Source organism: Ammospiza nelsoni, chromosome 12 (assembly GCF_027579445.1).
Source record: "Ammospiza nelsoni isolate bAmmNel1 chromosome 12, bAmmNel1.pri, whole genome shotgun sequence".
Taxonomy (NCBI): Eukaryota; Metazoa; Chordata; class Aves; order Passeriformes; family Passerellidae; genus Ammospiza; species Ammospiza nelsoni.
The window spans coordinates 7,473,560-7,489,212 of NC_080644.1; the positions used below are offsets into that span (position 1 = coordinate 7,473,560).

At 61.6% G+C, this 15,653-nt stretch overlaps 2 protein-coding genes across 3 annotated transcripts; both read left to right on the forward strand.

Moving 5' to 3' along the window:
* The first annotated feature begins 1,071 nt into the window (after positions 1-1,071).
* On the forward strand, positions 1,072-4,679 carry CCM2L (CCM2 like scaffold protein). The gene is made up of 10 exons (XM_059480921.1): positions 1,072-1,134; positions 1,392-1,559; positions 1,831-1,914; positions 2,005-2,188; positions 2,489-2,940; positions 3,020-3,155; positions 3,279-3,342; positions 3,549-3,696; positions 3,877-4,015; positions 4,168-4,679. The coding sequence occupies exons 1-10, from the start codon at positions 1,105-1,107 to the stop codon at positions 4,449-4,451; spliced, it is 1,689 nt and encodes a 562-aa protein (XP_059336904.1). The 5' UTR covers positions 1,072-1,104; the 3' UTR covers positions 4,452-4,679.
* A 1,392-nt stretch (positions 4,680-6,071) lies between these two features.
* Positions 6,072-15,352, forward strand: HCK (HCK proto-oncogene, Src family tyrosine kinase). Of its 2 annotated transcripts, none has more exons than XM_059480593.1 (13): positions 6,072-6,098; positions 7,456-7,585; positions 7,987-8,029; positions 8,294-8,393; positions 8,539-8,637; positions 8,766-8,869; positions 9,267-9,416; positions 9,729-9,881; positions 10,184-10,366; positions 10,769-10,845; positions 13,064-13,250; positions 13,464-13,595; positions 14,168-15,352. In XM_059480593.1, exons 2-13 carry the CDS (start codon positions 7,457-7,459, stop codon positions 14,368-14,370), a joined length of 1,560 nt encoding a protein of 519 aa, XP_059336576.1. In that variant the 5' UTR covers positions 6,072-6,098; position 7,456; the 3' UTR covers positions 14,371-15,352. The 2 variants fall into 2 exon arrangements, with proteins under 2 accessions (XP_059336576.1, XP_059336577.1); XM_059480594.1 differs by having other exon boundaries at positions 13,097-13,250.
* The last annotated feature ends 301 nt before the right edge of the window (positions 15,353-15,653 follow it).

Genomic DNA, 15,653 nt, shown 5'->3' on the forward strand with positions numbered 1-15,653 from the left:
CTCTGGGACCCTCGGCGCGGGCGGGGGCGAGCGGGAGGCCGGGGTCCGTCCCGAGACTTTTTTGTATACCACAAACTTTTTGTATATTTTTAATTTTGCTGCAACATGAGATATTAAATTCATTTCAATAAGCCCCGCCTGTGGGATCCTGTCCTTGTCGGCACCTCCAGCTCGCAGCTGGGGCTCCAAAGCAGGGCAGGATGGTTCCTCTCTGTCCCGGACTGCTCGGGGACATCATTAGCAGGGCAGGGTGGCTGTGGCAGCGCTGCCTGCCTGGTGTGGTGGCCCTGGCGTGGTGGCCGGCAGGGAAGGGGTGCACAGGCAGGATGCAGCATCTCGGGGAGGAAGCTGCCGGACACGGCACTGCCGGGCCAGCCTCAGCCTCCTCCTGCCCCTGCCGGAGGCCCCGACCCCCGGCAAACCCCAGAATCACGGTGGGTTCAGACCCCGTGGGCAGCTGTGGGAACGAAGCGCTGGAGGCAGCTGTGTGGGCTCCTGCCAGGGCTGTTATCAGTGCCAGGGCCGTTCCCAGTGCCAGGGCCGTTCCCAGTGCCAGGGCCCCGTGCAAACAGGACGGGATGTGGGCAGGGAGGGCTGGGAGCCCCCAGGGCTGCCCCATGAGGACGGGGCTGATGTGGGGTCATAGGGAAGCAGAACCAGCCCCAGGAAAGAGCCCCGCAGTGAGGGGCAGGGGCTGCTCCATAGCAGCAGAGTCTCACAGGCACCATCAGCACCTGCTTTGGTCCCAGCACCTGCTCCAGTCCCATCTCAGCCCACTGCAACCCCAGTCTGCCAAATCCCAGGCCCAATCTTGGTATAAATGTCAACCCCAGCCCCAGCACCAGTCTAAGTCCCTGTTCCAGTCCCATCTCAGCCAACTTCAGCCCCTACTTCTGCCCAAGTAATAGCTCAGCCCCCATCCCAGTGCCAGTCCTGTCCCAGTCCCAGTCCCAGTCTCAGTGCCAGCCCAGCCCAGCCCAGTCCCAGCACCCCCCAGGAGAGGCAGGAACTCACATCCCAGCGATCCTGGTGGAGTTTCCGACACAGGAAAGCGCCGCGGCGCCGAGCGGGGCAGAGGGGGCGGCCGCAGCACCGCGTCCTGCCATGGACAGCGAGGCCAAGAAGGGGAAGAAGGTGCGTGGGGCTGGGGCTGGGGTCCGGGGGGCGGCCAGGAGGGGGGAGAGGGTGCCATGCACAGGTTTGAGAGGCCCCGCACCCCTCCCACAACACGGCGGGGAGAATGGAGCCACCCAAACAGTGCGAAGGGCCAGCAGAGAGGCTCTCAGCTGTTACCCCCCACGCCCCGGGTGCTGGGTGCCACAAACCCCGTGTGTGGGGGCCAGGGTTGGGTACCCTGTGCTGATCCGTCCCCGTGCCCGTTCCCCTGCCAGGGTTTCGTGTCGCCCATCAAGCGGCTGGTTTTCCCCAAGGCGGCGCGGAGGGCAGCGCTCCGCAGCAGCGTCTACCGGCGCCCGCTGCACTCCGTGCCCCTCTACCCCCCCGACTACCTGATCGACCCCCAGATCCTGCTGCACGACTACGTGGAGAAGGAGGTGAAGGTAAAGGGATCCCCAAAAGTGCCCGGGGTCACTGATTGCTTGGGGCGGGGTCATGAGGCCACCACACCGTGCTGAGATCCACACTCAGAGTGGCCAGAGGGGTCCGGGTCCCCTCCCTGCTCAGACAAGCACCCAGGGTGGAGGGTGGTGCCGTGCGTGTGCAGGGAGGAACCCCTAAATGCAGGATCTCCCCGAACCCCAGGGAGATGTGTCCTGACCTTGGGGCCATGCCCCAGCCTCCCCAAGCTGCCCTGGGCTTTCCTTCCCCCAGTTTTTAGGTCATCTGACATGGGTGACATCGTCGCTGAACCCCTCCAGCCGGGATGAGGTGCTGCAGCTGCTGGACACGGCCAGGGTAAGAGGGGTCCCCGCTCCCCAGAGGGTGGGCACGGGGTACCCCACCCTGCCGGGTGCCCCACGCAGCCCCCGCGCTCTGTCCGTGCAGCAGCTGAAGGAGCTGCCGCTGCAGACCACGCCGGAGCAGGACAGCATCCTCAGCCTCTCGGCGCGCTGCCTGCTGCTCACCTGGCGCGACAACGAGGAGCTCATCCTGCGGATCCCCACACACGAGATCGCAGCCGCCTCCTACCTGCGCGACGATGCCCTGCACCTCCTCATCCTCAAAACCGGTGCGGGGGTCCGGCCGGGGGCCACCAGCCGAGCCACGAGGGGCTGTGAGGGGCTGGAGATGGGTGTCAGAGTCTATCAGGGCGGCAAAATCCCGCCTTGTCCCTGCCTTGGTGTGTCCCATCCTCTCCTACATAACGAGCACCGGAGGGGTGTCCCCAGCCCACTGAGGCTCCCACATCCCCATCCCCCTGCATCCCCCTGGGCTGGTGGGACAGGGAGGTCGGGGCAGGGGCTGGGGACCCGGCAGGGAGGGCAGCGCAGTCCCCCGCCCTGACGCCCTGTCTGTCCCCGCTCCCCAGGCCTGGGAGTGGACCCGGTCCCCGCCGGGGCGCACCCCGAGGCGGCCCCGGCCGGTTTGCCCGAGGCGTTTCCCGCAGAGAAGCGAGCGGGGGGCTCGTGGCCGGAGGGGCGGCTCGGGGGCGCGATGGAGCGGCGGCACACGATCTGCAGCCTGGACTGGCGGGCGGCGCGGGGCGGGCAGGAGGCCCGGCAGGGCGGCAGCCTGGAGCGGCGGCGGGGCGGCAGCTGGGAGCGGCGGCAGCGCGGGCGGCCCTCGGGCAGCTGGGAGCGGCGGCAGCCGTGCGGCGGCAGCTGGGAGCGGCGGCGGGCCGGCACCGCCGGCGGCAGCTGGGAGCGCGGCACCGGCTTCGGCAGCTGGGAGCGGCGGCACGCCGGCAGCAACCCCCTGGACCCCCAGGAGCCCTGCCCGGACGCTTACTCGAACCTCATCATCCTCGCCGTGCCCAACAGGGTGAGCGGTCCCGGCGTGTGCCGCCCACCGGGGCTCGCCCACCCAGCGGCGCTCACTGCCCGCCGCCCTTCCCCTGCAGGATGCTGGGGAGGAGTCCTGTGCCCTCATCTGCCAGGTGTTCCAGATCATCTACGGCGACCAGAGCATCGAGTGCGTGGACAGAGCCGGGTACCACTACACCTCCACGCCCACACGGCCCTGGCTCTCCAGCAGGAGTGAGTGGATGCAGACAAGAGTGGGAACATTGAATGGGGTGTCATGGGGCACACGGGTGGGGGTACATGGACACATGGTGGGGGGTTTGTCTCTGCTATGAGGTCTCTGCTCTCCTTTCCCAGGCGAGAGCTGCCGCACAGATGGGACATATGGCTACGATGCTGACTACAGCTGCTGCAGCTCCTTGTGAGTTGGGCTCCCCCAGGGTGCCCTTGGACTGGGGTGGGTGCCACTGGACCCCCAAGGTGCCCCTGGGTGGGTACCCCTGCCCTTGGCTGGGTGCTCACTGCAGTGATGCCCCAGCCCCATGTGATGGTGGGTGCTGTGCAGTGGGTGGGTGGCAGCTGGGCACACAGGGGGCACAGGGACCCACTGACCCGTGTTCTCCCCAGCAATGGCTCCCACGAGACCTTTGAGGCGTACTACAGCGGCACCTCCTCGCCCTCCTTCCACCGCTCCCACCACAGCCTGGCCACTGCCTGCAGTGGCAGTGACCAGAGTGGCGCAGGGCTGGAGCAGCTGCAGGACTATATGGTGACGGTGAGGGCACAGGGACGGGCACAGGGACACGCAGCAGGCTGGCAGCGCCAGCAGCTGGGGCAGGGGAGGAGGCTGGTGTGAGCTCCCTGTGCAGAGAGCAGCAGTGGGACACAGGGTGGGGGGCTGGGGGCTGTGTGCTGCTGGTGTCCCCAAGCCAAACCCGTCCCTGTGTCACCACAGCTGCGCAACAAGCTGTCACCACAGGAGATCCAGCAGTTTGCCATCCTGCTCCGTGAGTACCGGCTGGGCACGCCGGTGCAGGAATACTGCACGGAGCTCCTGCGCCTCTACGGGGACCGCAGGAAGTTCCTCCTCCTGGGTGAGTGTCTGCAGCCACCCCTGGTGATGTCTGTGCATCCCCTGGGGACATGGGGCTGGTGCTTCAGGGGATGTCAGGACCCTGTTGCTTACTGGGATGGGACAAACCAGTAGGGCTGGGTACCCTCCTGAGGCTTACGGTGCCTGTGACAGGAATGAGGCCCTTCATCCCTGACCAAGACATCGGGTACTTTGAGACCTTCCTGGAGAGCATCGGGATCCGGGAGGGCGGGATCCTCACCGACAGCTTCGGCCGCATCAAGCGTAGCATGAGCAACACGTCGGCGTCGGCCGTGCGCAGCTACGACAGCTGGTCCCTGCGCTCCGAGAGCGAGTCCTTCAACCGCATCATCACCGACATCACCCACGACATCGAGGCGCTGGCACGGGATGAGGAGGAGGAGGAGGAGGAGGAGGAAGAGGACAACTACCTGTGAGCCAAAACCCGGCTGTGCTCTCTCTGCTCGCTGATGCGGTGCTGCACCTCCAGGAGCAGCCTCAGCAGGTGCCCAGCTCTGCCCCAGAACCAGGGAGGGTGAATTTGTCCCTGTGGGAGGGGACAGGTCTCTGCACTGCCCTGTCAGCTCTTGTCGAGGCTGTTGGAATCACAGGGCAGCTGTGGCTGTGGGGGAGACACGTGCTGTAATTTCTGCGGATTTCAATTAAATGCTGGGGCTGGGGAAAGGGGTCGCTGTGGTGTGGGGTGAGCTGGGGCAGGGGGCTGCTGAACTGGGCTGGGCTGGGCACCTGCCCACTCCAGTGTCACCTGAAGGTCACCACCAGGGTCAGGGTGCTGCCGGCTGTTCCTGGCTGGCTCCAGGGGATGCTCAGAGCAATGGAGGGGATCAGCATGAATGTGCTGGGAGAGGAAAGGGCTTGTGGCCGCAGCTGGCCCGCTGCTGCCTGCGACGCTTGTGCGACACTCGTCCGGCCGCGGGCTGCGGGTGTTTCATAAAAGGAAGTTCCTGCCCGGGCCCGGCTTCCTGCGGTCCCGCCCTGCAGCCCCTCCGCCGCCGGGGGCCCGGGCCGTGCTCCGGCCGCCCCATGGACCTCAGCTGATGTTCCCTGGCCGCCGTCCCCGAGCCGATTCTCCCTGGCCACTGTATCCCAACATCCCACGGCTGCCGGCCCCTGGCTGATGGCCCCGAGCCAACATTCCCTGGCCCCGTGTCCCTTGGTGGGGACTGCGGGACGGCTCTGCAGCCCCAGGGTGGTGTGCGGGCAGCAGCGCTGGGGCTACCGGAGCAACTTATTTTTTCTACAAAAAAAAAATTACATATGCAAACCCTCATGAGGTGTGGCGCTCTCCCACCCTGGCTACTTCCTCCGAACGCGAGCAGCCGATGGCCAGGGTCACACAGAGCCGTGGGTCCCCTTGCTGATGCTGCCTCCATCCTGAATTCAGGGGCAATTCAAAAGAAAGGCTGGAGCACTGCGGAGCTGGGTAGGGCTCTGAGGGGAGCTTTGGCACGGGAATACCGGGGCCAGCAGGGACACTACAAAGCCAGGGATACCCGGACCTCGCTGAGCTGTGCCTCACAAAGCCAGTCCCAGGCACCCTTGTGTGTCCTGCACTCCCTCATGTCCTGCACCCCACCACGGATGCTCAGGGCTTTCTTTTCTCCTTCCTGGGACAGACCCAGGCTGAGGCCGTGTCCTGTGCTCCCCCCGTGCCCTCGCCCTTCATGGCCCTGCACCAGGCGGGGAAACCTCCTTGGGTGCGGGACCCAAACCCGTCCGGTGTCCCGGGGACGGCAGACGCACACACGGGCTCTGGCATCCGTCGGGGGTCCCTAAGGGCAGTGGGGTCACGCAGGGCTGGGATGTTCCTGCGGGTGCGGTTCGAGGCATGGTGGTCCCCGCTCCCAGCCCGGCCCGGGAGGCACCGGCCGCACCCGCCCCGTCGGAGTCGGGGGCGGGACCGCACCGAGAGGGGCGTGACCGTACCGGGAGGGGCGTGGCCGTACCGGGCAGGCGGCGGGAGAGCAGCGGGGCAGAGCGAAGCGGCGGCGGCAGCCCGGGCTCCGGGACGGGGACTGGGAGCGGGACCGGCGGCGGGGACGTGCCCCAGGGCGGCAGCGAAGGTGAGAGCTCCGGGATCCGAACCGTGCGCGGAGCCCTGAGGGCGGCGAGGGAGCCCCGCGGCCGGTCCCGGGCAGCCCGGTGGGTCCCACCCCGCGCCGGGCCGGTCCCGGTCAGAGCGGCTGACCCTGGGTGACCGGGATGAGGCGATGGCCGGGAATCTCAGGGGTCCCGGTGCAGCCCCGGCTGGGCACAGTGCAGCCCCGACGAGGGGGTCCCCGCCCGTGGCTTTGCAGGCGCTGTCGGGGACCGAAGGCACGGGCAAGGGCAGAGGGCTGCGGGCAGCCTTGCTCCGGGAACTGATGCACCCTCATCCAACCTGGTTCTCCTGGCTGGGGACACCGCATGAGCCCTGGGACCTGGCTCTCCGGGGTGGGACACATCAGGAATGCCAGCTATGCCACAGGAGCCGGGGAAATGACCCTTGGACTGCCCGGGGTGTTTGTGCTCTGTAGGGCTGGATGGAGTGGGATGGGAGCAGCAAATACCTGCATGGTGATGGTGATGGTGTGAGCCACGTCTGAGGTTCAGCTGGGCACCTTGGGTTTGCCAGGATGGATCTGGCACAGTCCCCAGCCTGTGCCCCGTGAGGGCGATGAGCTGTCCTGGCTGCCACTGCTGCTCCTGCTCTGCCCTCGGGAGCAGGGCTGACCCAGGGAAAGGCAAGGAATGACCATGGGCTGATGTTCCTCAAGAGCTGTGCTGTGCACATCCAGGGTTCAGCCCTGAGCTTCCTCCTTCACTGTCACCACCAACACCTTCTGCTTTCTCTGCACCCAGGTCTCCCTGGCCAAGGGAAGTACATTTGCAAGGGGTTTACCACTCTTGCTGCCTCTTGCAGCTTTTTTTTCCCACTGAATTTCTTGGGGTGCTGGAGAAGGTTGAGCATTTGTCTTTGCCCTGGACTGGCTGTTTGGGGCAGCTCCTACCCAGCAGAGATAGGGGAGCACAGTGTGGACCTGTGGTGATGGGGGTGCTGTGTGGGGACCTCCAAGCTGCAGCAGAGCTCACAGTGATCAGGGCCTCTCTGTGCAGAAGATGCTGAGTGTGACTCTGCTGCCGTGGTGCCCCGTGCCTGCACCCTGTCCTGCATCCCCCAAGGGCAGGGAAGCTGCTCCATGGCTGCTGCTGTTGTCTCCCCAAACTTTACCTCCAATGGCATCTCAGGAGTTCTCTTTTCCTCTGCAGTGTCACAGGGCACCCCAGTGCCCTGAAGCTGTGGGAGGAGCAGAGTTTCCCTGTCACAGCAGAGCACTGGGGCCTTGTGCTGTGGGAGCTGATGGGAATGGGCTGGACTGGGGCTGGAGCGGGGCTTTCACCTCTGTTGCAATGGCCTCACTTCCCCTTCCTTGGCTGCAGCATGGGTTGTGTGAGGTCAAAGGAAGCTGGTGGCCAAGAGAAGATAGCAAAAACTGACCCTGATCCTGATCCTGGCCCCACCATCCAGCAGGGCCACTATGTGAGAGACCCCACAGCCACCAACAAGAGGGTGAGTGATGAGAGATTTCAGGGCTGAGCTGTCACAGGGGGTTCAGGCCCTCTCCTCAGCAGTGCCACCAGCACCGAGAGTGGAGACAGCTGAGGGCACTGGCAGTGCCTGTGCTCCAGGACAGGGACTGGGCAATGGGGTGGGAGCCCAGGCCACACTGGGACAAAGCACAGGGTGGACCTGATGGGAATCCAGGAGTTATGGAGAAAGGAAGAAAAAAGGAAGGTGTTGGGAGGGGGTGGAGATGCTGGTGCTGGGTGGATTATTGTGTCAAGTGGTGCTGGTGCTGCCCCTCGGGTGCCCTCCTGTTCCTGCCATTGCTGTTGGGGCCAAGACCCCCCCATGGGAAACAGGTCTCTGCCACCTGTGATGTCACTCTGTGGTTTTGTTGCACTTTCCAGAACACCAATGTCCCCAGCATGGCTGTCCCCCTGCCCGTGGATGGTAGGTACAAGGGGGCTGCAAGGGGGTGCAGGGGTTTGGAGTGTGTGGGGGCAGCGTGGCCAGATCCTCTCTGACCTGGGGGTGAGCACATCCTGGAAGGATGGGAGCTCTGGGCTCCCTTGAGGGGCCAGACGTGACACGATGAGGATGGAGGTGCTGGGGCTGTGGGGGTCCTGGCCAATGTCCTGGCCAGAATTCATGGCAGGAGTGGCTGGCACCCCATCCCAGCACAGGGAGGGTGCCCAGGGAGCTCCCTTGCTGCAGGCCCGGGGGACAGCGTGGTGCTGGCACTCTACGACTACGAGGCCATGAACGCTGGGGACCTCAGCTTCCAGAAGGGCGAGCGCATGAAGGTCCTGGAGAAGTAAGTGCTGCTGAAGACCCCTGTCCAGGGTCTCCTGATGGCTTCTGTGGCCCTGCTGGGATTTTTTGATGGAATTTGCCCTAGAGGAGCTGCTGGTGCCCAGGTCCAGGTGGCAGGAGCCAACCCAATGCCACTTCTGTCACAGGTCAGGGGAATGGTGGCGAGCACGGTCGCTGGTGACAGGACGTGAAGGCTTCATCCCCAGCAACTACGTTGCCCAAGACAACTCGCTGGAGACAGAGGAGTGAGTCCATCCCTACATGCCAGATCCCGTCCCCATGCTGTCCCCCACCTCCCCACTGCCGCTGTCCCCGCTCCTGCCTCCTGTCCTGCCCCATCCAGCATTCCTGGCTTCCCTTGGCTCTGCTGCAGGTGGTTTTTCAAGGATGTCAGCAGGAAGGATGCGGAGCGGCAGCTCCTTGGCCCTGGGAACATGATTGGCTCCTTCATGATCAGGGACAGCGAGACAACAAAAGGTGTGAGGGGTGTCCATGGCACAGTGCTGGGGAACAGCTGCCCCAAGGGCTGCCCTCGCCCCCTTTGCCTGGAAGAGGAGCTCCCTCCCCAGCCCTGGGGATGTGCTGTGCTGCAGGGAGGGACTGGGGGGCCCATGCTCTGCGTGGAGGTGCCCCTGCAATGTCCTGTGGTGCTGCCACATGTCCAAATCCCACTGCAGGGATGAGGGATGTGTCCCTTTGGGGCTGCTTTGGGTGTTTGGGTGCAGGCCTGGGGCTGAAGGGGTGGTGGCAGCACAGTGGGGTGGGCGCTGCTGGTTCTGCTGGGCGATGCTCTGTGCAGCCGGGATGGCCGGGAGCAGCAGCAGGAATGTTCGTGGGATGCTCCCGGGGAGGTGCCAGCTGTCCCCTCCCGCAGGCTCCTACTCGCTCTCGGTGCGGGACGCGGACGAGCTGCGGGGCGGGGCAGTGAAGCATTACAAGATCCGGACCCTGGACAGCGGCGGCTTCTACATCTCCCCTCGGAACAACTTCAACACGCTGCAGGAGCTCGTCCAGCACTACAAGGGTGAGCCCTGGGGTGCCCGGCCCCCCTTCCCAAACGGGGCTTTGTCCCTGAGCCAAGCAGCTGGGGGTGTGCAGAGGCTGAGGGGCTCCTGCCCATCACCCCTGGGCTGTGACTGTAACATGCAGTGACTTCCAGACCTTCCCCTATTGCCATCGTGCAGTGACTTCCATGCCTTCCCCCATTGCCATGGCCGCTGCTGGCTGTCACAGCGGTGGTGCTGGTGTCCCTGCACACCCACGGTGGCCAGAGCTCCCCATGAAGCACAGTGTGGCAGTGGGACAGGCTGGCTGATGGCCCTGGATGCTCCCCCAGGTCAGAGCGATGGGCTGTGCCAGAGGCTCACCCACCCGTGCCGAGTGCCCAAACCACAGAAGCCCTGGGAGAAAGACGCCTGGGAGATCCCTCGGGAGTCCCTGAGCCTGGAGAGGAAGCTGGGAGCCGGGCAGTTCGGAGAAGTGTGGATGGGTGAGAGTCATGGGGAGGTTGCTGGGAGGGTGATGAAGGTGGTGGTGAAGGAGGAAGAGTGGGGGATGTCTGAGAAGGTAGAGGGATGGTGGGGTGGAAAAGGCAGGGAGGGAGAGAAGCAGAGGGACATGGAGGTGACCCTGCCTTGATGCAGGGCCTGGTTGGGGCTGGGCATGTGGGGACAGCCCTGGGCTGTGTGTGGCCTCCAGCCTTCCCACAGCAGCTCAGGAGGGCTGGGACTGTGGCTCCAAAGCCCAGGGCTCCCAGGGCAGTGTGGGAATGCTCTGTTGTGCCACCCCCAGCCACCTACAACAAGCACACCAAGGTGGCAGTGAAGACCATGAAGCCGGGCAGCATGTCTGTGGAAGCCTTCCTGGAGGAGGCAAACCTGATGAAGACTCTGCAGCACGACAAGCTGGTGAAGCTGCATGCAGTGGTCACCAGGGAGGAGCCCATCTTCATCATCACTGAATTCATGGAGAAAGGTGCAGTCTGCATCCTGAGGGATGTCTGTGGGCACTCAGGTTCCTGGGGTGGTGCAGGATCAATCCCTTCCACATCCCCAGGCTTGGCTGTGGGCTCTGCACCACTCCCAGGGCTTTGGGAGCAGTTTCTGCTCCTGCCACAGCTCTGGGGCAGGGTGCTGGGAGAGTGGATGTGGTGACAGCACTGGGAGAGGAGGGACACCTAAGAGGGGACAGATGAGAACAAGCACTCTGCAAGGCAGAGGGAGCCTGCACTAGTGCCTATCCATGGGAGTGGGATGGGGATCAAGTTGTTTCCAGAGTCCCCTTGTCCTGCTTGGCTCCTCAGGACTCTGTGCCACCCTAAGTGGGGGTGCAGACTCCAGCTAAACCAACAGCCCTGGCACCTTTCCCTGCCTGCAGGGAGCTTACTGGATTTCCTGAAGAGCGATGAGGGGAACAAGCTGCCGCTGCCGAAGCTGATCGACTTCTCTGCCCAGGTGAGGAAGGAGCAGACCTTCCCTAGCTCTGAGTGCCCCTTGCATCCCTGAAAAGGGTGAGTGAGTAGCCTGGGAACTCACCTGGAGCTTGTGGAGGGCCAGCCAGGAGCCTGCTGTGAGCAGTGCTGGGGATGCAGTGAGGTTTCCTGTGGGCAGCCACTGCCTGCTCACCATCCCCATCCCGCTGACCTCACAGGAGCAGGGCTGTGGGAAAGGAGAAGTGGCAGCTTCCCCCTCACCACACCAATATCTGCAGCACTCAGCTAGCCCACCTGCACCTGAGCAGTGCACAGCAGAGCTGCACACATCCTGGGGAGGATTGGCTGCTGATTTCTGTGTTTGCCATGGTTCCTGTAGCCCTCACAGCCCATGGGCGACTCTGCTTTGTGGAGAAGCGAGGATGAGGATGGGGCTTAATTCCACAGCTCACAATTGCAAATGTGCTGGTGCTGATTGGTGTGGTCTGACCAAGCCCAGGACAATGTTATCAATTTCTATGATTGATAACTATTTATACTGGTAACTATAATTTCTAATTTGCTGCTGCTGTGACAGCTACCTGCAAACCTTACCTGCAAACTTGGCCAAAGCTCCACAAACCCAGCATGGCCACACACCCAGCCCACCCCCTCAGCACTGCTTCAGGACAGCACCACAGGGGTGTGAAGCCCTGTGGGTTTACAGGAATCCTGCAGCATGATCCTGTGTGCTCCCAATAAACGAGGGGCTGAGCCAGGCATGGTTCCCAGTGTCCTGGAGGGAGGACAGCAGGCTGTGTTGTCCCAGGGGAATGCCTAGGGAGGCCTGTGGTTCAATAAAGTCACAGAGGGCTGTCACAGCAGGAGAAGGCAGCTGGAGAGGCAGGAGGACTCACAGATAATTATTTCAGGGATATATTCAGGAGCTGATTTTGAGTACAGCAGAACAGGATGTTAAGCACTTCACTCCAGGTGCAACCATTTGCACAACCACTGAGCCCCTGCTGCTTCTGCAGTGCCCCTGGGTGAGGACTGAACCCAGGGACCCTTTGTGCTGAGCTCAAATATTTCACAGAGGCACCTGAGCAATAGGAAATCCAGGATGGGAGCGCTGTGGGCTGAGACCAGGTCACTGGCTGCTGGAGCTGGCTGTGCTGGGGTCTGTGCATCAGCTGTGCTCTCCTGCACCATCTGCTCTCAGCAAGCTGCCTCCTGCCAGCCCCAGCTCAGCCCATGTATCTGAGGGGCTGCTGGAGCAGCTCTGGGGAGAGCAGAGGCTGAAGGGCTGTCACAGCAGGCAGCAGCCTGGCCCCTGGGCTGGGGCTGAGTCACTGCGGGCAGAAATGCATCTGTGGTCATGGAAATGATCCTTCCGCTCTTGCCTGGCTACTTCTGTATTTAGTGAGGAGAGCTCTGTGGGAGCTGCACCTTACCCACAGCTTGTGTGGGTGTGATAAGGAGGGGGGATCTCCCCTCTGGCTGCTCCTGCCCCTTCACATTCTGGACTCTGGTATGGGGTAACAGGGCAGCTTTGGGGTTTGGTTGTGCACACACCAGGTCACCTCTGCCTGATCAGGCTGAGACCTGCACACACAGCACCGAGTGCAGGGACTTCAGAAGGCACAGGGGTGGGGGGGATTGTCAGGGGCCATCACAGCCATCCTGTCTACAAACACAGGTGACTCTTCAGAAACTAATCTGGAAGAGCTCAGGCATCTTCCACTATGCTTTTCTGCCCCAGCTAAGGAAGCTCTGGAATACTGACCCTCCTGCAGCAATTAGTGAGTCACTGTGGCTGTATTTGGAGACTGGCCTCATGTCTTCCCTGAGTAGAGAATTATTTGCTCCTCCTCTACATCCTCATGGCTGTGGATGAAGCCCACTTACACCTTGCCCTGCAAACACTCACAGCCTCTGGTGATCACAGGTGTCATGTTGGGCTGCTCACCCAAACCCCAACCTCTTCTGTAAGGGATTTCCTGCTTGTAGAGCAGTTTCCATACAGGAAAGTCACAGAATGGTTTGGGTTGGAAGGAACCTTAAAGCTCATCTCATTCCAACCCCTTGCCACAAGCAGGGACACTTCCACTAGACCAGGTTGCTCCAAGCCCTGTCCAGCCTGACCTTGAACACTTCCAGGATGGGACATCCATCTCCTGCCTCCTTTCACCCTTTTCTGAGTGCTGGCCAGAAGCAATTGACTTCTCTGGTGCTGAGGGGGTGTGTGTTATTTCAAGCAGCCTGTTTGCATTTGCCCTGTTCCCCTGTGGCAGATTGCAGAAGGAATGGCTTTTATTGAGAAGAGGAACTACATCCACAGAGACCTGAGAGCCGCCAACATCCTGGTGTCAGCAGTGCTGGTGTGCAAGATTGCAGACTTTGGGCTGGCCAGGGTCATCGAGGACACCGAGTACACGGCCCGGGAAGGTGCTGGGGGTGACAGCTTGGGGGGTTCCCTTGCCCCCATGGTGGTCCTGACCCCGGGAGGGATGTGCTGGGTACATGGGCAGAGGGAAGCTCCTCTCATTTGCATCACTTCACTTGTTCCTCTTCTGTTTGTTTCTTGTTCCCCATATTTCACCACGCATTTCTCAGCAGTTGGGGTTGGGCTCATGATTCCCATTGGATCTCTTTGCCCAGGTGCCAAGTTTCCCATTAAATGGACTGCACCAGAAGCCATCAACTACGGATCTTTCACTATAAAATCAGATGTCTGGTCCTTTGGGGTCCTCCTGACTGAGATCATCACCTATGGACGCATCCCCTACCCAGGTAAGGAGCTTAAATGCCTCCTCTGTTTCCAAAAGACATTTCACCTTCTGGGCCCCATGCATGTGACCTGAGCTTCTCCAGCTCCATGGGAAAACCCTGTAAATCCTTATCATTAGGGACCACCCTAATTTTATACTAATAATTATTTTGGTACCTTTTTTCAATGGGGAGTTACTCTGTAAATGCTACCACAAATGGATTGTGGTGGATCTGGGCGGCACAACAGGCTGTTCTGAGGAGCAGCTCTGCCCTTGCACTGACTTTTCATTGGAAGCAATGGCTCATCACAGACTTACCATTTGAATTTATGCAAAGTGATTTTAATTTATTCAAAGTGATTATAAGCCCCATCTGTCCTGGGGCACAAAACTCCATCCTACAATAACCCAGCATCTCCTTTGTCCACGTTTCCCTGACCAGGAGCAGCAGTTTCCCCTTCCCAGCCCCTCTAACCACTTTTCCCTTCCTGGAAACATTGCCCAAAAGGAGAGAAGTTTTGGGTTTGGGGATTTTATGACTTTCAAAGACAGCAGTGATAAAGCAGGTGATGTTCTCCTGTCCCTGTTTTCCAGGGATGTCCAGCGTGGAGGTGATCAGGGCTCTGGAGCGTGGCTACCGGATGCCCCGCACAGATAACTGCCCTGAGGAGCTCTATGACATCATGATGAGGTGCTGGAAGATCAAACCCGAGGATCGCCCCACTTTTGAGTACATACAGAGTGTTCTGGAGGATTTCTTCACTGCCACAGAGAGCCAGTACCAGCAGGAGCCCTAGCACGGGATGCTTGGGGCGGACACTGCCACCTCTTCCCTGTCTCACCTGTGCCTTGCTTCCCTGCCAGCCTGGCCCAGGAACCTCAGGCTTGCTGGAGTGGCTGGGCTGGAGCAGCACATGATGGAGGGAGAAGAGACGTGGCCACACCTTGTGCCTTTCCCAGGAGCCTGAACGTCCCTGGGGCAGTGGCTCCAGGAAGTGCTGGCTGGACAGTGGTGCTGAGACCCCAGGAGGATGGACAGGGATGGGGCCAGGCCTGCTTTTGCTGCAAGGAAAAACCCAGATCAGTATTTTTATAATCCTTCTGAGATTTTATGACTTTGTTCTGCAGCAGTATGTGCCTTAGGTGCTGGCTTTGGGGACATGCCCTGCAGTGCCTGTGCTCCCTGTGTGATTGAGCCCAGGGGATCCCCCTAAGGCACACTGCAGTGCAGCCCCTGGGCTCAGCATCAGCACGGGATCCTGGGGTTTGGATGTTGAGTGTCACAGACCCTTTACCTCCTCTCTCCCTCCTGGGTTTCCTTCCCCGGTATTTTCATGGCAGCCCCTGTGCAGAGTGCAGGTTTGGTGAGGCTGTGCCACAGGGGCAGATGGACACAGACAGGGCTTTTCCAGGCCATCCCTGCATGGATCCTCCTCCACCTGCCTTGGGAGGAACCTCTGGAGCCCAAAGCCATGGCAAAAGGAGCCCTCTCCCCCATGCAAAGCTTACAGGCAGCATTTGTTGTCTGCTGGGGCATTTGCAGTGTCAGCAAGGGCCAGGTGCTCCCTGCACACTCACTTAATGTTACTGTTTATTTTTAGTATTTCATTAGGTTATTTGGGGAAAAGGAGTAAACAGTATATTTTAAAGACAGCCATGTACCTCTTACAGCAAAGAGACTGGTGCCTGTGATTACATTTTTGATACCAAGAGGCAAACGCCGTCGCTTCTGCTTTGGGATCTTTTATTTTGTAATCAATAAAATATTTATCAACCTTTCCTCTCCTGGCCGTTCCTGCTGCTCCGCAGCCCGGGCAGGGGCCCGCAGCCGGGCAGACCCGCAGCGCCCTCTGAGCAGGCCCGGGCCGCGGACCGCCCGGGTGGCACCGCAGGGACCGGGAGGAACCGCGAGGAACCGGGAAGGACCGGGAGGGACCGGGAGGTTCGGAACGCTTCGGGCGCCTCCCGGCCCCGCCGCCCTCACCAAACATGGCGGCCGCAGCGTCGCGCCCGCTCCCCGTGCAAAGCCCGCTGCCCTCAGCAAAGATGGCGGTGCGGCCCGCCCCCTCCCCAGCCGGCT

What these genes read in the sequence shown, in the direction of transcription:
- CCM2L (XM_059480921.1), top strand. Translation starts at nt 1,105, where the DNA reads ATGGACAGCGAGGCCAAGAAGGGGAAGAAG. An exon ending in AGGCCAAGAAGGGGAAGAAG is followed by an intron (nt 1,135 to 1,391) that starts GTGCGTGGGGCT and finishes TTCCCCTGCCAG; the next exon opens with GGTTTCGTGTCGCCCATCAA. An exon ending in TGCAGGACTATATGGTGACG is followed by an intron (nt 3,697 to 3,876) that starts GTGAGGGCACAG and finishes GTGTCACCACAG; the next exon opens with CTGCGCAACAAGCTGTCACC.
- HCK (XM_059480593.1), top strand. Translation starts at nt 7,457, where the DNA reads ATGGGTTGTGTGAGGTCAAAGGAAGCTGGTGGCCAAGAGAAGATAGCA. An exon ending in CCACAGCCACCAACAAGAGG is followed by an intron (nt 7,586 to 7,986) that starts GTGAGTGATGAG and finishes TGCACTTTCCAG; the next exon opens with AACACCAATGTCCCCAGCAT. An exon ending in TGTCCCCCTGCCCGTGGATG is followed by an intron (nt 8,030 to 8,293) that starts GTAGGTACAAGG and finishes CCCTTGCTGCAG; the next exon opens with GCCCGGGGGACAGCGTGGTG.